Source organism: Pelecanus crispus, chromosome 3 (genome assembly GCF_030463565.1).
Source record: "Pelecanus crispus isolate bPelCri1 chromosome 3, bPelCri1.pri, whole genome shotgun sequence".
In the NCBI taxonomy this organism is placed as follows: Eukaryota; Metazoa; Chordata; class Aves; order Pelecaniformes; family Pelecanidae; genus Pelecanus; species Pelecanus crispus.
Genome location: NC_134645.1, coordinates 103848154 through 103871891, shown reverse-complemented (window position 1 = coordinate 103871891; position 23738 = coordinate 103848154). Strand labels below are relative to the sequence as shown.

Below are 23738 nucleotides of genomic sequence, written 5' to 3'. Positions count from 1 at the left end.
GCGTCTGTTAAACATGTATGTACATATATACAAGTCCCTGTAATATAAAAATCAAAGCTAGCAGTAAGCAACTCAATTTTTATTTTTCTCAGTTTGCATATGTTTGGAAGATTTATTTTGTTATCCAATATTTCTGTTTGCAGAGCAGGTAGAATCACTGGCACAATATATAAGAATTTATTCTTTTGTTTTAATTTAGTTTGACAAAGGATATGCTTACAGCATTCGCCACAGCTATGGGAAAGAAGGAAAGAGAACTGATTATACCCCATACAGCTGCATGAAGATTATCATGTCCAATCCACCAAGTCAAGGGGATTATCATGGTGAGTTCCTTTAAAAAAAAAAAAAAAAAGTTTATAAACTGCAGAAAACCTTGGCTAGAAAAGTTACTGCCTCCTATAGTCTTTTAAATTATGTATTTAATTTCAAGGCCACAGTGGTCTTGCACTGATGTCTTTAGATTGCACTTGATAACTCCAGGTTTATATACATTGTGTCATGCAGTGCAAGGAGACTTTAGACGTACAGATGCTTTAAAAATTGACCAATTAGAGGTGTTTTGAGATATAAATTAAATCGTACAGAAATTCTGAAGTTTGCTAGGGTACTTTAGCTCCTACATCTGTGTCACTAAACATGGAAAACCTGCACTGGCTTCACCGTTGTTATTCTAGTACTAAGTCATTCATTCAGTTGTGTCTCAAAACTAATTCTGGGTCAAAAAAACCCCCACTCTTATTTATGGTGGTGGAACTTTCTAAGGTATTTATAAAGTTATAATTTTACAAAGGACTGTGCTTTAAAGACCAGTTGCCTCTCATTACTTGTGTTTTCCTGTTTTTTTCACAGCTATTAAATGTGCCAGTGCTATCATTGTTAGTAAGGAACTAACTAAAAGTCTTTTCCTGTTTGTGAATGAGAATTGTGGCCTGTTTATGTTGGGATATTTTACGTAACTCTTGAGCCTGTGGTTCCCTGATAACCATGCAGTAGGGTAATTATTTAAAAAAAAAGGAAAAAGTAAGCAATTGTACACATGGGCAATTAACTTTCTTATTAATAAGCTGTTATACAGTTAGGAACAGCTTAGCTGGTCTCTTGAGTCTCTACTGTGCTAACTCCTGGGTAAACAGCCTTGTTTGTGAGCTTGCTTGTTTTTTACTGTCAGGGTGCCCATTCCGCCACAGTGATCCTGAGCTACTGAAGCAGAAGCTGCAGTCATACAGGATCCCTCCCAGTGGAATAACTCAGGTAAGGCATATTTTGTTTGGTGCTTTCATTAATAAGGCACTGCTTTTCAATTTTACTTTCTATTTGTGTAGGAATGCTATATGCAATTTGTCAGTACACATTGTGAAATATCTCTTCTTATAAAAGGTTTAAACCAGAATCTTGGTTTTCTGGCTCCAGTGCTTCCACTGACATGTTGATTATTGTCATCACCTTTTATTGTTTAATATTATGAATTGGTTTATTACTATAGTGGATGCAATGGAGAATTTTGTTTTACTTCATTTTACTGCACTGTGATAAAAAAATTTAAATGAATCTGGCAATATTTTAGAGAATGTATTTTTATTCTTGCAGTGATTTGTGGAAGACTACTGTGTAGTCAGTAGACATAAGTAATTGTTTTCTGTAATGAACTTCTAATAAACATACATTCTTAATCATCCATTGCACTAACTTCCCCTAAACACCAAAAGGACGTGAAATGCCTAGTGAAATTAAGCAGAGATTTTTAGCAGCTTTTTAAAAGGTAACATTAAATTGGAAACCTATCTTATATAGCAAGGACAATGCAGAAATACATGTATACTGTGACTCCCTTTGCTCTAGGAAGAGGTTAAGGCTATAAAAGGATGCCATCATCTTCCCTGGAGGAAGTTGTATGGGTTAGGCTCAAGCTGAGACAGTTCAGCGAAAAGTCAGGTATATTAACTGCCTGAAACCTGCTTTAGGTCCATAGGAAAAACCTGCTTTAAGTTTTCGTCGTTAGTTCATGTGGAGTGTCACCATTGCTTGTCAGGCATCAACAGTGTTGAACTAGATGTTGAACTAGATGGAAAAGAATGTAGAAGTTCCACTTAAAGTAGTCTCCCTAGGAAGGAATAATTAAGATAGAAATTAAAAGGGAATAGTTCTAAAATGTTTATTGTTCACTTATAGTAATGCTTGACAATTCTTGAAATACCCAGACTTTTTCCTAGAATGTTTTTTTTTTTTTTCCATTTGTTTTTTCTTCTTTTCTCCTGGTTCATATAAATAAGCATTTGACTGTCTTCCTTATATCTGACAGGCACCAGAGGTACTTTCCTTCGGCTTTTTTCCTTTTTATATGCATCAAAAATTGATGCTGCTCTGAGATTTTTATCCTGCTAATCATTGGAAACATTGGTGAGGATTTACTGTTTTAGCTGCCTTGCTATGCGTGGGTAGGATTTAGTAGAGGTTATTTCTTCAGTGAATTTGCACAGTGGGGTAGTAGCTTTATATTTAACACAGTTCCTTACTTGATGTGAATTGGGTTTCTTTTTTTGTGTGTGTGTGTGTGTGTGTTCTTTTTTCCCTTGTAAAGCAGGACTGGGATTCACTAGGAGTCTTAAAAAAGTGACTAAGAAAAACTGTCTCCATCAGTGTCTGCCTGGAAATGGACACTGTGCTGTGCATGAATTTTGTGGTGTCAGTTTAAGTGCAGTCGGGTACAGGGCTCTGCAGGGGCCATTCCTAGTGTTAAACCAAAACAAACCCAAAGCAAAACACCCTCCACCTGAAAACTAGTACTAATTTAAAAAAAAAAAAAAGTTGTCTGTGGCTGGGTTTTCAGAAATTGATCTTTTACAGCAGACAGTCTTTGAGATATTCAGGAGGAGGAGGAGGATGAAGAGGATTGGTTCACATCTGCCTCCAAGATCTCAAACAGATTTTATTCCTACCACTCCTTGTTGCTAGATTTGCATGGTCTAATAACATCTGCATGACTAATAACAGTTCAGGATCCTTCAGTCCAGACCGTGTCTTTTTAGAGTCTTCTCTGATGCTGGTGAGAGTTGCTGAGTATCAGAAATGTTGTTTTTCCTTTAGTGCAGTGAATGGTTATTAGGGGTGGATGGTTTATCAGTCTTTCAAAGCCTCTGATATAGTTGCTTTTGCAGTATCTGGACCTCAAGATTGACATTCAATCAGACTGTATACTTTGAGTCCCTTAGACCTCCTGTTAACTCCAGGTCAAATGTGAGCTTCCTTAGAACCTGACAGATTCCTATTTTTAATGAATGAAATGATGTGCCTTTCCTGGGGCTCAAAGCTTCTTACACTTGCTCCTTGCTTTCTTCCAAAATTTGTTGGCTGTCTTCAAATGTGACTTTGTTTAGTGTCGTCTTTTGCTCTGTATGCTCTAGACAAGCAGGTTGTCACAAAATGAAAAATTCCCTCTGTGTTGTCAAAACCAGATCAATGTATGTACCTAAATGCTTTTTCAGTTCTCTCTGCCTGGTTTATGGTAGAGATAAATGTGGCGTTCTGGACTGAGGGGACACTCAAGTGGCCATGTGCACAGGGCAGCAAACTCAAAAGGAGCAGGCATTTTACATCAGTTTTCCAGAACTCTGAGCTGTCTGCAATGCGTGGAAGTCTCACATCCACTTAATGAAAAACAGTGTACAAAGTAGTTGAATCATCAACAGATGTGTGCCATGGTGTCACAGGTGAGACAGTAAATGACAGCCTGTAGTGGATCTGGATGCTGGTTTGGTTGGGGTGTGGTGTGGTGTGTGGTTTTTTTTGAGAATCAAGGAGATTAGAACTATACCCCTGCTTGATTGTTTCATACAGTCCCTCACTTGCTCCCCACCCTGGTGGTGGTATTTACTGAGGTCTCAGTTTTTCCTTCCCAGCAAGGGAATCACTGCTGGCCTGGGTGGATGGGACAGAAAGTCATGTCAATACTTGCTTTGCAGCTGATTGCAGTTAACAGTCTCAGGCATTACAGGCTGTGGTCCCAGGGCATTCCCAGCATTCATCTCCATGCATCTCTGATCTCCAGGATCATCCTCAACTTCCCAGGATATTCACCATTGTCTTTCTGGGCTCCCAAGCCCCCATTTTTCTTCATCTGAATAGTCTATCTGCAAAACCTGTGGTCAGGTTCCTAACTGATAGTTCTGTGTCATGTTTCCTTATTAATGGGAAGATGAGAACATGTCACTTTTGTTCAGTCCAAATGTTATGAAAATTTACAACCAGCTCATACGAGTTGCAGCTAGCTAGCAGGTTCATGCTTGTCGGTTTGAAAATTCAGTTTTGGATGTTTTACAAGCCTCTATATGAAATCTGTGCAAAAGTAACTTGAACCAACTGTTTGCTCAACTGTTTCCCAGGTCACTACTTGATGGGTGACACTGAGGGAGTTAAGAGACTCGCTGCAGTGGTAACAGGTGTCAGATCATGTGAACAGTAGACTGTTGCTTTCTAGGTTAGTAGTGATGCATGCTTCTCTGTGGCTAAGGAGTTGCTTTAAGGAATTCAAATGAAAGCTCAGGACTTGCAGTCCCTGTTGAGTACAAATTACAGTATTCTGGAAATCACATTGCAAGGTAACATGCTGGACTTCCCGTTCCTGAATCAATTCATCCTTTCAGCCCTCCCTGCTTACAGCAGATATTATGTCACTACCAAGTTCTGTATCAGCAAAATAAAATACTACAGCAATGAAACCAAACATATATATGAGTACATAGGCTTGCATATTTAATGTATTGCAAGCGGTGTGGAATGGTATCTTAGAAGTCACCTTTTATGAATGGGGCACTCCAAAATAGAACTGTCCATCTTGGAATCTAAGAAGCGCTAGTATTTCTGTTCCTGGGGTGGACAGGTTGTGGGACTGCTGCCAGCTTCCCTAATTAGGAAAGCTGTTCTGTGCTTTTCCTCTGATACTTCTCTTCAGCAAGAATGCTCCTGCTGTACAAAAAAATCCAAGACAGTTTGGTATCAGGCTCCTTCACTGTGGAATCCCAGGATTCGATCACTATGCCGAGACCTTGTAATTCTAGAATCTGGTCAAGTTTGCTGTCCAAATCCCAATCCTGTTTGAACTATCTTGTGTTTGACTTTAAAAAATAGAGTATTCTGGCTCATTTCTTGAGAGTATGTCTTTGATTAACATCAGGAAACATTCTGCTGGGCATAACTTTTGGCCTGGGGTACTGCTTTTTTACTTGGTGTATGTCAAATTTACTAACCTCCTAATAGGTCATCTTTACCTATAATTTATAATAATTTACTGGACTTGAGAAAATACGACTTTCTGAACTGACTCAGACAATAACTACCTACATAGAAATCCTTCACCTTCAGACATAAATGTCTGGTTTTATTGGTTTTTTTCCAAAGGTTTAGCTATGGCATTTCCTCTGTGAGAACCCAGTCTCCCAGCAGCATCTGTCTCAGAGTAGCCGTTCATTATTTTTTTGAGCTAATGGGCACTTGCTTCCTTTTTTGCCTTTCTAGAAATATGACCTTCAGCTGACAGTAGTTGCAACAGAACAGTAGAATCCTTTTTTTTTTAAAACTCACCAATTCTATCCATTTTGAGATAATATTAATCCTTAAAATGAACTGTAGGTTTTTGCTTATAGCAGTGTCTAAATTTTAGGAGATTAATCTTCGTTTTATTTAGTAATATATTTTTCACGCAAATTAAATGTTTTCAGGGCTACGGATTACATATATGCTGTAAGCATAAGGTATGCTTCTTTCCAAGAATGTGCCAAAACCTATACCCAGGAGCCCTCTTGGGTGGGTGCTTTCTGCCCTAAAATTTTTCCTATGTTTATCTGACAATGTGTGAATCTGTTACATAGCCATTGTCATAGAAACAAATGAGATTTCTAAAAAACTTCTTCATGATAGAACTCAAGGAGCACATCTGTGCTCAAGGTCATGAGATCTTCAGAGCTCACACCTACAGTTCTGTTCAGGTGTTCACCAAGGGTTTTGTTCTTGTTGAAATTTCTGTAGAGTCCTGTAGTTTTTGTTGAACTAGATACTCCAGGGCACTCTTCTGGACAAATGGTATTTGTGAGAGGAGTACATCATGCTTCCTTCTTCAGATGAGCAGTAATAAATGTGTATCTCCTAAACTAAGAAGTTCACTTTAAAGGGTTGAAAGGTCAACAATTTCTGTTCCCTACTGAGATTAAATTCTCATGCTGAAACAGAGGTTGACTGGAAACTCATCAGGCCTTCCAGAAGCATCAGTCAGGATGTTGATGCTGTCCTGGCCAGAGGGGCTGGAGAAGCTATGGCAGCTCAGGCCATGCACAAAGGATTTTACATTGGTGGCTACTTTGTACCCAAAATGAAACAGAGCTGGTGTCTTAACCTCAATTTATGCAAGTGTGAATACAGATGTTCAAGTATGCGTTTGACAGAGACTTAGCACATGTCTTTATCAGCAGTGCCTGGAGGCTTGCGTTTCTTGTTTAGGGGACTCTTATTTTTCATAGCTGTCTGTTGAACCCTTACTATCTCCAGTGCATATGCAGTGATCTGGATCAGAACTGTTACTCTTTGAGGGTGTTTCCTTTCCATTTGTTCACAACATTTTTTAATATTCATCAAGGTCCTGCTGACAAACTAATCTTGATGTCTTTTTTTTTTTTTTTTTTTTTTTCTGATGAGAGTCCCAGGGGTTGTTATAGGACAATGCTCTTTCGATGTTTTATGTGTTTCTTTTCAATGATCTTTGTGCTGTCTATCAGCACAAAAAACATGGCTTATTCCTGAATATATTGCGTTCATCAAGAGAATACAGACTCCTGAGTGGTGGTGGTTTATCTTCCGTGAAGTTAGTTCACAGTGCTTTTGACCATCAGAAGATTTGGATTTGTAATACATCAGCAACCACGTAAGTGGGTTATCAGGAGATCCTTGAATCATGAAATCCAGGCCACTGTCTTAGTTGATTTCACGTTGATTGGGAATTGCTTCAGGCGGGTTTGGTTGTTTCAGGAAAGAATTGTAAGCAGCAACCCATTGGTATGGATGCGTTTCCCTTGCTGTGTTTGGTGTTTATGCTGTCTATTTCTATGGGTTCTTTCCAAATCACCTGTGCTCTGCCTTGATTTCAGTTCTGGTTCCAGGCCTTTCCCTGTCTGTCCATTCAGAACCTGAGGCCTTTGCCTGCTCCTGCAATTTATTGTTAGGACTTTGATCAAGTGCTGCAGTTGATCTTGAGGCTCTCTGTTTTCCAGTGTAGGTGGTAGCTGATCATCTGTGGTAAACTACATTCTTCTCTGGTCAAGGGTTTGGGTTTTTTTCAACAGCAAGAATGTATACTTCAATCTGACACTGTCAGAATACATCTATTAATGTTATTTTCAATCTTTTTCAGTGTTTTTGTGTTGCTTATTTTGGGATATTTCTTGGATTTGAAGAAAGTGGAACTTTTCTTTAGCTGCTCAAGTATTGGCCTTCTCTACTCGAAATTTTTATCAGGCCTGTCCATTTTTATGTGAATGACGCATAGTTTTCCAAACGTTTATTTTGGATTTATCTATGTAGTCATGAATTGGTCCCCCACTGGGATTTTAATCTGTTGTTTTAGAGTACTTGCATGTCTTCCTTTCAAGACCATGAACAAACCCCTTTCTTGTTTATGAAGCTTGTTTCTCATGGCTATTACATAAGCCAGAATGTGGGCCAGTGTCCAGCCTGTGTGGTTGTGGTTTTACCCAGGATGGTTGGTTTTCCAGTGCTGTTCTCAGTCTTCTGTTTCTAGGGCTGTCCTTCATGCTCTTGAGATAAGGAGTACAACTTTTCCTTTTAGGTTCATAAGACCAGGAAGTTCCTCAGTTTTTTTCCTACAGATAAGGCATTTGGCTGGTCTGTGGTGGAAGCAAATCACATCCTCACAGTGCTTTTCCGAAGGGCTTTCTGTGCATGGGCTGGGTGTGAAAAAGGAAAGCTGGACCTTGGGATGACAGTGCAGAGCAAATACTGCCAGAGCTCACATGACTTCAGTAATCCGTCTGAGCATTTCACTCCTTTCATTACAGTCATTTTGTAGTACAGTCAGTAATGAAAGAAGTGATCAAAACATTTGAATATGTGAATCTGCTTGCTGTGAAGTATCTCGATCCAGCCTGCTATCCCAGTCCCAGATTTTCTGAGGCTATATCTTGTCTGAGATTTTATCTGCTGAAATCATCTTCCAGAGGTAATATAGCAGATGACTTCCAGGTCTTGCCTAGTTATTATATAGCCTGAAGCAGAAAAAATTAATCCTGATGCTTATTCCAAGAACTGAATTATTTAACTTGTATTTGTATCATATTTTCCTTAGGTTAGGCTATTTCTTTATTTGTGATAGTAGGTTTTTTTGTTTGTTTTAAAAATGCTTCTTGGAGAAGTAATATGGTTAGCTTAGTTCTGATTAAATAAGAGCATGTGCTGTTTAAGTAAGAGATCTTTTATTACGTGATTAAATAAGAGATCTTTTATTAAGTCGGTATTTACTGTGGAATTATATAAAATGGAAACAAAAATACAAGAACAACTGATATTCATGATATAGACAAACCTTATGTGGTACCCATTTTGTTATTACAGTGAAATTTGGTACATCAAGGTTTCTTAAAATTTCTTTCAGCAATTCCAATTTTAAGTCTTTTTTGACTTGTGGCTATAAGAAGTATTTAATTGATGAAGATATCATATGGCACTTCATATTATTAATTTACCTCTTTTTGTCAAATTCACATTTTTACTTGGAACACAGATTTTATGAGCTTTTACTGGGGAAAGAATCCCACCACAAATTAACTAGTTAAAACTCAAATCATAAAACAGGGTACCCTTACGCATTTGCTGCGAGAATTTTTTAGAAGCATTAGAACTTGAATCCAGAAATTCTATATCATTCAGATTTCTCAGCTGGTGGCTAAGACCCCTTGTTCACTGTCCAAAATCTCTCAGAGAGAGATTACATCAAAACCTGTAAATACTTTAAAATTATTAAGTCTTTCAAAGTGGACAGTGTAAAAGTCTCAAAAGTAAGACTATGCTAGGAAACTTCATAGTCAAAATAAATCTTTGTGGCACTCTGGTGTAGATTTGTGTGCTGAAAATTTCCATGTATTTTGTATAGATGGGGAACATTTATCAATAGGAGACAGCCTTCAGTCTTTCCATTATTTTGAGAATAATAGTTGTGTGTTAGGAATATGTCTTCCCCATGTTATCTGAGGTTATACTTTCTCTGACTTGCTCTGTAGACCCTATCTTTTGACACTACACTTCTATGGTTTCTCAGCTAAAATGTGTGCCTTGTTTAATTGTCTCGTATTTGGTTTATTTTTCAAGCATAAACATACATATTGATTTCACTAGGACTACTTTTGCATGTAAGCTGAGCAAATATAATTACAAATTTAACCAGCCAATACTAAGCTTTCTTTTATGCTATTAAAATTCCCACCTATTCTGATCACTCTCATATAATGTCTCTTGATCAACCCCAGTGACTTTTTTAGTGTGTGTTTATTGGTGCTGTGGTGTTAGTATTACTGACACCATCAATGGGTAGAATACTATAGAGTATCAGCATGATGTGGCTTAACATCTTAAGATGACATCTCTACATGACATGGCTTAAAACCGATTATTTTTAAAATTTGAGTTACAGTATTTCACACTACTACATTTCCCCGATCTTCAGTTTATTGCTGATAAGTGGAAACACATATTAGAAATAAGAAGTTATATCTGACTTGTCAGGTGAGATTATAATGTTAAAAAGGCTGTATGTGATTAAATAAGAGTGGACTGTTCAAAAATCTGATTTAAGTACTGGTAAGAAAAAAAGTGTAAATGTTGACTAGTGACTGGTGGATGGGCTTGTGACAGTAAAACAAAAAAACAGCATAGGAAAGGAAAACTTGAGAGAATGCAAGGCATGCAGAAACACGGTGAGAAGCATAGCTAACCTGTTTGATAACAAAAAACTAAGAATACAGAAGATTCAGAGTATGTGCACAGATTTTGTTATATATAGAACACAGTTGAAAGTACGTTAGGTCGATGGTTGAACTAGAAAATATATCTCTTAAAGTTTGGATTTGATATTCTAATGACCAAAAGAATGTGATAAAAATGTAAGGTCAGGTGCTATTGAGACTTTATTGTTGAATCACAATATGGTTGAGGTTGGAAGGTGCCTTGGGAGGTCATCTGGTCCCCCCCTGCTCGCGAAGGGTCATCTAGAGCCTGGTGCCCAGAACTGTATCCAGATCTCCAAGAATGGAGACTCCACAACCTCTCTGGGCAACCTGTGCCAGTGCTCAGTCAAATGTGCCTTTTAGAACAAATAATATGAAAAGTAGAGTTAAAATGCATATTTTTTTACTGTTGTTAAGGAGATGGATGGCATTCATTTCAGTGTGTGCAATTTAGACGTATTTAAATTCGTTAGTCAAATCTCAGACTTCAGTACCATGAGCAATTAATTAGCCTAAATGGGCCCTGCTGGTGTGGAAGGCAGTTCTGCTATGTTTGTCCCTGCCTGTTGAGTTTCCATTCCTTTCCTTATGCTGGCCTTATGACTAAATGGTAAAAAAGATTAAAAAAATTGTCCAACTGTAGGCTTACCTGGAGAAGGTGAAGAGGAATGAGGTTCATTTTCAGATGGCAGGAATGGGTGGACAGAGTTAGGGGCAGTGTCTTCACACTTCAGCAGCTTCAATTTATGGTGTATTAAACTGCTCATGAAATTTTTATTTATAATAGAAAGAAGGAAAAAAGCACAAAAAAATCAAAAGGATAAACACACAGTTCAGGAAAACAAAGAATGAACATATGAAATAAAAATGTTTCAGCTCATTGTTCTTGAAACTGTTATATTGCAAACTTAAAATGTACTTGAAGCAAATACTTTAATTTTTTTTACTTTGTAACCTTTCTTTTTTTATTTTGAAGTATTTCAGATGCTTGCTTTCATACTCAGTAACAGTCCAGGCCTTGACTCAGCATTGCGGCAGAGGAATGTGAATTATCTATCATATCTAAAAGCAGGCATGACTGTCTTTTAAAACAGGTGGCTGTAAACTTATGCAGGATTTGTCACTGAAATGACAATGTGTCACTGAAAAGTAGCCAAAAAATTTCTAATCGTAAAATGTACATTTTTATAGCGTTATTTTAAAACTGTGTGAAATCAGAGAAATGGAATACTCAGGTGCATTAACTCTTCCTGTGTTTGATGTTCCCACCATTCACTTTCAGCAGATGACTGTATAAAACTTTGAAAAATAGCCCACAACCAAGCAAACAAAACCAACTAGTGTTAGAGCTGTTTCCTTTTAAAATTATTAACTCAGTTTAAATTAATGTCTGTCTTCATTTAATAAGCTGCCCAGGGGTTGCTGCAGCAAATATGGGCACATATTCACATATTGACATATTCTTTTAATTCAGACATTCACTTACTCTTTTGTTAAGTATTTAATGAGTTCCTTACTGATATACGTAAAATAAGAGCTTCAGGCTAGAAAACCTGTACATTTAAAATGGAGGAAAAAATACAGGTATTTTTAAGAGACATTAATAAAATACCTTCTTCTGGATCATGACTGCCTCTTTCTTTACCTTTATAAAGCGTGCTAGAATACAATTAGGTCTTTTTGTTTGACAGTTGTGATGCAAATTGCAGGGGAGGAAATGATCTGCTCTGGTGCCCTAAATATTACCATGTGCAAAGCTGAACACTGTGCAATCAAGTAGTCTTCACTACAAAAGACAAGTCAAAGAGTATAAAAGGAACAGGAACTCTGGCAAAGCTGTAACACTGATTTTCTAGCCTGTAAGTGAGTCCCTGAGGGAAAACAGAGCGTAAATCTGAGAAAATTGTAATATACATGATAAACATGAAGCCTTCAAAAGCAGTTTAAAATATAAAGGGAATATCCAAAAGCAACAAAAAGGACAGATGCCTGTACTGACCAGAAAGCAAAGGGCATTGGGGAGTCCTGGTGCAGGACTTAATGCTCAGGTGGTCACAAACTGACTTGAAACAGAAGAAAACTGGAATGTGTTCAGATACACTCCAGCAGTTGCACCCAATCATAGCTTCAGTCACCTCTGAAATAAAAAAGAAAGTTAGAAATGAGTCATACTTAAATGAATCCACGGTAGAAAGATTTCCATTTTGAAAACATAAGTTACTTCTGCAGTTTTCAAAGAAAACAAACTGACTTTGAGTAAATGAAAATAACAATGGATAATTACAGGGCCCAAACTATGCTGTTCTGCAGCGTCTTAGCTTTGAATGCTCAGGATCTATAAAGCAGGTGGCTGCATACAGCTGCCAAACATCATCTTAACCTCATTAGTAGTCAGTAAAGCAACATCAGAAAAGCAAGTCGCAGATGGCAGTGAAAGAAAAGGCACATAAGAACTAACAAAAAGAGTCCCTGAGTATGTACCTTTACTTGCAAATAAAGCAATTTAGTGTAAATGTCTTAATATATGTAGAGGCAAAAGATTGCTGCTGTGAATTAAGGTAGTTTTGAGTGGAGGTCTATTTCTGGGTAACACTAGTGAAAAACAGCTGCAAGCTTGCTTTCATTATGTGCACAAATGTAGTAGGAAAGATAATATTTATTATGAATTATAATTCTGTTTTGTTTAAATAGAGAATTGTTAATTTCTGTCACACAGAGGACTCCTTTCTAGCTGGACTCCGTTCTGTTGCAATTTGTAACCTTTTTTTGTCTCTCCTCTTAGCAACTTGCTCTCTATTAAAGCCAGTTAATCTACTAAACCTGCTCTTCTTTGGATATGTTTAATGTGGCCCTTACTCCTCAACCCCATCATATATGCAGAAGATGAATCTGGTTCCCAATGATGTGGCCAGTTCATAGTTACGTATGTGCTAGTTTGGCTGCTTTCTGGCTGCCTCTCAGAATGGGTAGGAGCTGTTATAACTGCTTTTCCCTGAATGAGCCACAAATGTTGGTCTGGCTTTTCTACCAAACCACAACTTGTAATCAACATGTAGGAATTGTGTAGCTTTGTCATCTCTACCTGTCAAATTTGTCTGAAATTGGCCAACCAGTCAAAGTTGGGGAGGTGATGTGGAGAGGGTAAAGGAGCAGGAGCAAGATGATGACTACCAGTGCAATCATGTACATTAATAGATTTGACAAACTGGATGAAAGTCTCTGGTCTGTTCTGGTGGGCATTCTGTTCCAAGGAGCACTCTGTCAATGTCAGGGAAAAGAAGTGCCATGAAGACCTAGTTAACAAACTTCACTAGAGAATGCTGGTAGAGGAACCTCTACCAACTGTTCTCCAAGATATGTGTCTTCATAGTAGTACAGCAGAAAAATCTGTGTGGTGACTGTGGTGACCTAACAGCAGCCTTGGAGAGGTCTGAGAAGCAGTCTAGAGGGAGTGGGACAGTAGTTCCTTGGAGAAACTGCGGTGTAGCTGGGCAATAAAGATCAAGCTGCTGCTAAATAACATGGTTGCTCTTTAAGAATTTAAAGTCCCTGAAGGCCAGCTCTGTACAACATGACTATTATAGCTGTCATATGTCAGCAGCATTGATTCAATTAAGTCCTCTTCTTGACCTTACAGGTGGGTCAAGATTTTCCCAAGGACGGGTCAAGAGCTTAAGTGGGCATGGTTTCAGAATAGTTTGCTCAGAATAATTTCTCTTACAAAACTGGAATTTATTTGTAAGTGCCCCTATATTCTGTCATCCTCTGTGACTGTGTCCGTCTGTGATCCCTTTTCTGATATCTGTCACTTGAAGTTACCATTTTTCTGCTGAACTGTCAAGACAACAGCAGCTTAATCTCACATCCTGTGAATCATTATGAGTTAGTAAATCAAAAGCTAGCTTTGATAATCCTTGTCTTTTCTGCTTTCCAGGATAGTTGGATAATGGCATCATTGATACAAGAAGCAGCTATAACTGTGGTCTGCGATTCAAAAGTTAAACCGCAGAATGACTACTAGCCTTTTAACTGATCAGCTTTTTCAAAAAGTTCTCTTAAATTACAAGAGAACCTCGATGCTTTTAAACTTTCAGGGTTTATACTCAGAATTTGTTCATATTAAGTTTTTGTTTGCTCACTTAAGGTTCTGAGACTTAAAGTATATTTACACCTGAATTTAGAGAACTTTTTATTTATATAATTTATATTAGGTGTAATCTTGATTAAATGAAGAATAATTTTGAGAAACCTAAAGTATTTCTGGACTAGATTAAATTAGTTGACTTTTTTCAGCTGGAAAATTCAGGTTGAGAACAGTCTGAATGCTGCAGAACAGTATGAATGTTTCTTTCAACTAACCAACAGACTCATAGGTCTTCTGATCATTACTCCAAATTATGTGAAAAATACTTTTTACAAAACTACATATACAACGTGGTTAGCATTTACTTAAAAATAGAGATAGCTCTTTTGCATGGCATAGATTTTATTGTGAGGAACAAACAGGAAAACATAAGGCAATATGTAACTGAAGTATTTAGAATAGATGAGTTTTCTTCAATCCTTAACTACTTAATGTGACACTAATTTTTGCAGTCAATTTCAAAGGAGGGAGGAGGTAAAAAAAAAATTATGTACACAGATAATGCCAGATTTCAGACTTCATTGCCTAGTTGGCCTTGGCCTTGATCTATTACAGAAGATTTAACAGGAGGTGGCAAGAGGGATAGAAATGTAATCAGTTGGGCTATTACAGAGAAACAATGCAGCTAAGTACTTTCTTGGCAGTGTGTTGTTGTTTTTATCCATTCAGCAAATGTAATTTATTTATACATCTGTCAGTAAATACAAGGCGGCATCCAATAATGAGTACAACAGGGATTTAAGCTGGAGTGTATTGCTGCATTTCCCTTTGCTGTGACACAAAGGTCAACCTTGGGAAGGGCTTGAAATTAACATTTCTTGAAAACTATTTTTCCTTCCACTGAGGCTATCTCTTAATTCCAGCAATTTTCTCTGTTTGATAAGCACAGGGAGCATACATTTTGATTATATAAAGGAGGGAGGAGGTGATGAAACTTTAAAAAATTTCAACCAGCATTGCATTCTGGTGATAAGAATGGGACTTTATGCAGCACAGAAGAGATTACCTGAAGTAGAATTGGGAAGCAAATTGTATTTACAGAAGATGCCATGATTTTCCTAATAGGTGTTCAAAACAGGCTATTCACTCACTTATTCTGCTGAGCTTGACTAGAAATAACTTCGTTTCAAAAAGGACAAATCTGATTGAAGGTAAAAGCATTCCCCTCTCACAGATACTTGTCTAAAGGATTTGCATTAAATTTTCTTGATGGGAGCACAGTAGTATTTTATTCTGCATCTGCATGAACTGGTAATGTGGAAAATAAAAATACAAATTGTGTCCTTGATTGCTTCATGCTTCAACCACTTGAATTACTAGATTTATGTCTGCAGTTATGGAAGAGATGTTGCAATATGATAGTTTGACAATAACTGTCACAATTATATTACCAAAATATAGATTCAACTTACTCTTGAAGTTAAGAGTATTGAAATTATGTTTCAAGGCAGGCATATCTTCCTGTGGTTTTATCTTGTTTGTTATGTAGCCAGGGTATTTTTAAAGAACTATAGTATGTCTAAATGTTGTCAGTTATTAGGAGGATACACACATGTCAAAGATACCATGCGCTGCAAATTTCCATGAGCTATATATGTATAATAATACAAGGCTGTTGTGAAGTACCTTGTCATGGTAAGTATCAACAGGACGTACATGTGCTACTTCTGAATCCCTTATGTTTTTCTCCCTCTGTATAGATCCTGGAATTGGTGAAGGGCATGCATTACCAGCTGGCCTGTCAGAAGTACTTTGAGTTGACGCACAATGTAAGTAGCGACTAATTTTTGTTATACTATAATCACCATCTTCAGGAAGGCCTTGGAAATCATGCATGAAGTCCAGAGACTGTTAGCAGTTTTCACATCCATCATTAGCTGTCTTGCCTTGTTAGTTTTCATTTCAATAATTTCAAATATTCTTTTGTAATTTTTTTGCATTTATATATTGATTTTATTAATAACCTGAACAACATTACAAGATACAGTAAAAGGTTATGCTTTCTTCCTGAAAATATCAATATTATTGAATTTTTGTCTATTTCAAGCCATTCAGCTTTTTCAATAACCTGTTTTTAAACAAATTGTGTTTTTTAACCCATTATGCAAGTTTGGTATTTTGAGATATATCTTAAAAAAAAAAACAAGAGTCTTATTTTTTTCAGTCTTTTTGCAATATAAATATCTGTCCTTGCTGCTTGCACTGAGTCATCTTTCTGCCTTGCTGTTGATCAGTCTCTTCAATGAGAGAAAGCAGAATGCACAGAAAGTCACTTTCTGTAGTTTGAAACATGCTTATGAGGGAAATTTTTTAGAGAATTTATCTGCTAAACTTATTACTAGCCTGCTCAGAATGATTTTTCTGTCCTACAGCTATATGCTTTAGTAATATTTTTTTTTTTCATGGGGAGGTCAAAAGATATGTCTCTGAAGATGGCAACACCTAATGAGACAACCAAATCCTTGCTTTCATGTATATCCCTAGCAGAGCTTTTCAGTGAAGGAAATTATTGAAGAATCAATCAGCATAACATTGATTGTTATTGTTTCTTCAAATAGGTGAACAATCTTAAGTAAAATTTTCCTAGAAATAATAGACTCTCACATGGACAATTTCAGCTTCACTTATGTAGAAATTTTACCGACGAGGTGTTTGATATATGTTGGACAGAGCTTTTAGTATTAGCTATAATTCTTGAAAGTTACAGTGCATATGCGGGTTAGATCTACTATGAATGACTTTGTAGTGGAGACTTGTTTAAGATTATGGTATTTTTCTTTTTCTAAGTTCACAGGGTCAGTTGCACACTATGTCTACTTAAGGACTCTCTTTAGGTTTCCTCCCCATCATCCCGTCTGAAGTTTCTGCTGTGTCTTATATTCATACTGGCAGCAGCTTTGCTGTTGGCTTCAGTAGTCTAGAGCTTGGCACTAAGCCTACACTGGTAAATCCAGAGGGACTAAAGTGAGAATGTTCAGCACTATTTTTGGGGGGGAAGGTGTCTTTGCACCTCAGTCCTGCTGGTTCAAATAGGTTACCTAAAAGCTGCTTCTCTGCATATTCCATATAAACTGGGCTTACTGACTTTAATGTTACACCTCTCCTGAACTTTCATTTTGCTATCTCACAACCGCAGAACAAAAGTAACCATCATTTGTGTGGTCCAGCACATTGTCTTCAGGCAGGAGCTAATGTGTTGCGGAAATGTATGTGTATGCAATTCATTAAGTATGTGTATGCAATTTGTTAAGTCTTTCAATAAGTGTGGAAAAGGAAGGCACTACCGGTAATGCATGAATGGTTTTACCATATTTTTCAAGTTCTAGGATATCAGGGCAAACTCCTTTTTGGGAAAGTTATTTTCTAAACAACAAAACCATAATTTGATCAAGACAAGCTGTCCTACATATGTGAAGAAAATAAGGTCTTTTGACTTGATAGAAGTATGACTGAATGGCCTGTAGGGTAGATATTTTCAAACATTATCACATTTTAATAAGAATCAAGAATAAGCTATGTTTATATGGTAACTAGAGTAAACATTCAATCAAACACTACCAAAATACTGAAGTATCTTTCTTGATGGTCAAATTTTGATTTTAAGCTGTATGGAAAGCATAATAACTGTTTGAAGTTCTAATATTTGTACTTGAGGTCATAATAAGCTATTTCATGTTGATTATCCTTTTTAGGTAAGTTTTTATTTTGTACTAAAGTGAGGACACAAGGCAACTTATGTAAAGTGGAAATGACACACCCTGAAAATGTAAGCAGTGTAACCATAACGCAAAGTAAATAGTCACGATAATGAGGAATGCCTTTCATGGTCACAATAGCATCAAGATTTTATCTTTCTTTAGTTGATAGAATTGGATGGCAACTCAGAATAGAGAAAAATATTTCCAGACCAACAGTTTGGAAATCTTGGCTATGTATATGCAGTCAAGTAAAAGAGATTGATGATACCAGCTATGATAGATTAAACTAGTAAATTAGTTAACTAGTAGGTTAAATAAATGTTCTTGTGACAGCTTGCCTATAGAAATAATTAGTGCTCTGAAATCTGATTGTGTATAAACCCACTGTATAAATCTACTGTTTTAAGAGCCTTAGTATTATGAATAAATAAGAAAGCCTAACTGGCTAATGCCTGTGTTAGTAAGTTATATTCCAAAGGAACTAACGATGTTAATGTTGTTTGCATGAATATTTCCTCTATTAGTTACTTGTTGCAGTTACAGCTGTAATGGCTGATTATTTGTATATTAGTATTTATCTCTAAACATGTTATTCTTGCATACTGATATTTTACAATCCTAGTGTATTTTTAAGAAGTAAATGAAATCTGGCACATAGCAAACTATGGTACAGAAGAATCACTTTTGAATAGCTTATTTTAAACCATATGCAAACCCCATTTTTCTTAGTTCTTTGTGATCAAATCACAAGAACACTGGACTTTTTTTTTTTTTTTTTTTTTTTTTAAAGCATGTGGTTAATTCATATCATCTAGTGTAGCACCATGATTTCTCCACATGTTTTTTCTGTAATATCAATTGTAGCATTATAGGCTGTCATTGTGAAAGTTCTTGGTTAAAACCCAAAGACACTGTAGCTACAAAATTATTGCTTCGGGTTTTTCAAAACAATATTTGCTGTAGCAGAAATACAAAACTAGAGTTTGTGTGAAGGCCAATATGTGCAAAATGTGTTGAATCCAAAAAAAGTCGTGTTAGTATCATCTACCAGATGGAATAAACAGTTCTGTCTGAAGTGACAAGACTTTTCACTTGGATGAATACATGTTACGAGCTTAAATTTTTGACTGCACAGAAAATACATTTTTCTTTGGGCATAGCAGATTCCAGATGGCTTTACAGGTGTGAATGCATCAAGCTGTTAGAGAAATCTAGTTTCTCTATTTCTGGTAGTAAGTTTCAGGTAACTTACAGCTAAGTTAATGATGCAGCTTTTAAAATTGATATGTTTTGATCTGTATTACCTAAAAGCGTTGTAAAACTTACATAAAGTAACTTTAGCAGTCTAACATAAAAAAGCCAGGAAATTTGTGTATGCTTCAACCTCCATTTTTGTGGTCAAATGTCTTGTGTATTTCCAGCCAGAAAGAAACTCTATTCTGAGTTGCCATCCAATTCTATCAACTAAAGTAAAATAAAATCTTGACACTATTGTGACCGTGAAAGGGATTCCTCATTACTGTGACTATTTTTATTCAGAGAACCTTGTTGAAAATTACACAGAATTGTTTATGTATCACTGTATCACAAATGAAGATGATGATGGTGAACAAAACTTCCCCTTTCTCTCTTCAGGCTCTCAAAAAAAGGTGATAAAATGAATGGGCAGAATTCTTTTAATTAAAATAGGGTACATGGGGTCATACTACAGTTTTAAGTAACAACCCGTAAATAGCTTTTAGCCAGATACTGTCAATCACCTCTGAAAACACGCTCCATTCATACATTGAGCTATTTCTGCAGCTTGTTCCAATTTGTTACAGAGAGAAGAGTTTAGAACAAAATTAAGAATTACAAAGTGAATCTTAAATTGGTCTGAAGAACACTGAGATGTTAAGGTTAAAAAAATAGAACTAATTACGAGCTGCTTCTAGGAAAGCCAGCTTTTCACTGTATTGCTTCTTCTTAAGCCTTTTTGGTGTAAAGAAGTAATTTAGTTCCCACATAATGGAAATTGGTGCATGGATGAAAGCTGGCTGGATGAAACTCATCCAGATAAGACTGAAATGAAATTCAGTGGTGGCTTCAGGGTTTGGGGTTTTTTTCTTTGCTTTGTGCCTTTTATTTTGAGTGCCAAATTAGTGTGCTAGGCCTGTCACTTATTTTTTAGATTTTTCAAGCAAGGTCACTTACTACAGTTGCTGATATCATCTTCATGTCTGAATTAGATTTTGTTATACACGTCACCATTTTCTGATGGAGCTAAGCTAGGCGGTGGTAATGCGTTGAATCAGGGTTCCATTTAAAATGCACATTGATTCTCTGCTTTATGATTTTTCACAAGTGGTTGAAATTTAAACTGATGGTTTTGGGCATATTAAATCAGCCACAGTATATGTCCTCATGAGATGCTGTGTGTATGCAAAGTTGCCTGTTATGCTTGAATTGGCCCCACCCCTCTGGGAAAAGGGAAGATGCTGGGAGCCGAAAATTACCAGTATATGGCTCTTAGTCATTCTTGGTTTATTGTATGCCAGGTTTAGGAAATTTTCCAACATTATTTAAGAGCAGTATTCTTCTCAAAATGTTCTTAGTATTCGCGTGAACTGACAGGCAGATAAAAGGTAGAGATTGCCTGAATATGAGCACCTTTTAAAGTAAGCATTTCCAACTTCGGAGCCCCTGAAAAGAGGTACAAAGGTTATAACTGAGATTTGTGGTGAATATGTCAGAATAGCTTACTTTTTAAACTGAAAGTTTTGTTGATTTGAAATATTTGATGAGCATCAATTGAATGTTCATTTATCAAATAGTTACAGAGCTGAAAGAATGTGTCTGCTAAGTAGAAAGGAGCAATAAAAATATGCTGCACCTTATGCTAGTTTTCTGTGTTCTTTTCCACTGAAGGCTAAATGTTCTTTTGTATTGGTTGTGCATCTAGTTTCAGGATGCTGATGTTGGCACTGATGGAGCAGAGATAAACTTGATCTATTGGGCTTGCGTCTTAGCCTACTGCCTTGTAAATATTGCATTTGTGGCTACTGGAGAAAACAGGGAAAGCGGTGAAGCTACCTGTTTCCATTCAGTTTCACACTGATACTTAAGACCCAGATTTACATTGTGCAGTTGTTACAACTTTTAGTAGTATTCTTTACTGCCGTTTGCACTCTAGGCTTGTCTCAGTCCCTCTTTTGGGTAGGGAAATACTGTTTTAAGGTGTAGGTTCAATTGTCCTACATCTGTAAAGGTATGTCATTTTACTTACATTGCTTTATATGTTTGGGGGAGGTATTTTTCTTTACTACAGCAAGACAGTGTGAAATATTGTTTGAACATGCCAAAGCAGTCATTTTATTTCTAACATGAAGGAAGAAATTTTGTGATGAAAGTAAGTCTGTGTCATGCTAATATTTACTGGGATATTATTTACAAACTGATGCCTCTTTCTTCAACAAAATCAGAACTTACTGAATTGCTAATTAATTTGGTCTTGAATGTGAAAAAGATGACTTTTTCAAATAAATATAATAACTTACTGTTCCTTTCCTTTTATGTGCAGGTTGATGACATTGGGTTTTCTTTGAATCATCCTAATCAGTATTTTACAGAGAGTCAAAGGCTATTAAGTGGTGGTAGAGAACTGAAGAAGGAACTAGGCAATTCAGGAAACTCTCAACAAAAAAGTAATAGTCAGGAAAACATGAATTCAAATTCCACTCCCACCTCGTCAAAGACAACAACTGATGCAGAACTGGAGGGACTGGAAGCATACTTCACTGAAGGCTAAGCAGCTGTGTTATTTGGGGTTTTTTGGTTTGGTTTGTTTCTTTCTTCAATTCTTTCCTTTCTTTAGCTGAATTTGTCCCTATACTAAGGAATATGCACTTCACTACCTGGCAGACACAGGCGTTTAGTGCTTTGAATAGGCTGAAGAAAAGAAAGATAGATACTGAAGCTGTAATTGCATCCAGTACTTATTCTCACTGCTTTAGGATACTGTTTTATACGGCATGTTGAAGGATGGGAAATGAAAGTTCCTTCCCAATTATTAGGTGATTTTTGTCTGATTAACCTTTTTTGGTTTTCTTCAAAATGTTTAAATATTTTTATCCATTTTGTGGTGGCTTTTATATGTTCTTCTTAATAAATAAATTGCAAAGCAAAAGTTTGTGGTGTTTTCTTTTTAGCTGTATTTGGATGGTAATTAAGTAGGAGTTCTTATGATCAAAATTACCCTCTGAAGGAGTTCGTCTGTCTCTTTTCTACATGAGGAGCTGAGGGAGATCAACTTCCTAATTTGTGTACCTTGACACTAAATTTAGAGAGCTGGTTTTCGTGCTTAAAATAGAACATATGCAGAGTTTAGACACCTGTATGTAAGAAGGTGATCCAAAAAGCTGATGCTCTACTAACTGACTCATCTTGAAGAAGCTAAAAACTTACTAGCGTATATTCCTTTTCAGTTTTAAAGTTTCCTCAATGTCTGAGCGTGGCTGGAGCCTCCTGTGTCCTGCTAAGCTAAACAGCTGTCTGAATGCAGCTTTTGGTCACCTAAATTCCACCCATTCGCCCAAAGCCTAAGTCACCTAATGCACGAGCGGCATTCAGTCAAGCAGCTGCCACTGTGCAGTGGGTGGAAGCTCTAAGTAGAGCTGGTATTTTATATCATGCTGTTAGGGTATTCTCCTGTGGAATTTGGAAGGCCTGAATTTTATTTTATCTGATACCTAAGGAGTTTCAAGACAACATTACGCCTTCCCTGGAGAGTGACCTGGCTACTGGTATAGTCCTGTAACCACATAAACACAGTATTGTCATTGCTAGTAACTTGTATTAACTCTGCAAGCCCTTAGCATGAAGACTCACTGAGCATGATTTTTCTGGGCTTATCTTGCCCTACCTTGAGCTTTGTTATAGCCATAACAGCAACTGTCAAATGACAGTCAGGCTTTGTACAGTTGTGTGGTGTACTGCCTATGTTTATAGTGATTTTGATATATTTCTGTAGCTAATGGCTAGTAAGTAATAAGTAGTTATTTTGTGTAGAATCAATTAATCTATGATCTTAGGTGCCAGAGGCCCCAGGGATATAGACAAGTCACGCATGGCCAAGTGCTGATCCTTAAAGAAATACAACCTAAAGAGTTGTACAAAACAAGGTTTTAGACAGAAGAAAGAACAAATACGCAACGTGAGTAAACCACGCTAGATAAAATTATTTGGCTGTAATGTGGAACTGCCAGACTGATGAAGAAAGAACAGTGAGTAGAACATTTTCGGAAATGTGTAATATTACCCCAGGCAGACACTAGAGAGAAGAAGGAACAATCTCCACCATCAGCATCCTACTACTCCTGATGAATGACGTGGGACCCTGCCCGTTTGCTGTGTGGAAGAGGGTGCTGCCAATCCCAGAGAAAGGGGTGGATACAAGGGAGTGTGTGAGTATGTAACATTTGCTAGTTGTGTTACATTAGAGGTTTTATTTTCTCTACAATAGCTGACTGATTTAGGCTATTAATATTGTAACTGGACTAAAGACTATTCGATTAGTGTTAATATTTTGGACTAACCATTAACTGGTGACTTCTTATATGTAGAGGGTACCTTTAAGGGTACATAACTTGCACAGGGCTGGTGGAACACCAGGCTTTAAAAATAAAATGTGTCATTTTTTGTTAGAAGAGGATCTGCCAGGATTCACTGCTCCTTTTCCCTTCCTTTAATTATCCCTTAATTTATTTAGGGACTGCTTTGTGTAAACTACCAAACCCCTTACTCCTTTGGATATCATATATTCAAAGGAGTTGTAGAAATTCATCCTGTACAAAGGCTCTGCACCTGGATCCTGCAGGGCGGTGGTGGTTCTGGGCCCAAGCACCAAGGAGTTAC

General features: G+C 36.9%; 1 protein-coding gene across 1 annotated transcript in view; it reads left to right on the top strand.

The window, feature by feature from the left end:
• Window positions 1-21633, top strand: part of PRIM2 (DNA primase subunit 2) — a 121502-nt gene extending 99869 nt beyond the window's left edge. The window contains exons 10-13 of the mRNA XM_075707733.1: window positions 200-326; window positions 1172-1254; window positions 15849-15917; window positions 21406-21633. Coding sequence (XP_075563848.1) covers window positions 200-326; window positions 1172-1254; window positions 15849-15917; window positions 21406-21633 — 507 coding nt within the window. The remainder of the gene's footprint in view (window positions 1-199; window positions 327-1171; window positions 1255-15848; window positions 15918-21405) is intronic.
• Window positions 21634-23738: the final 2105 nt, after the last annotated feature.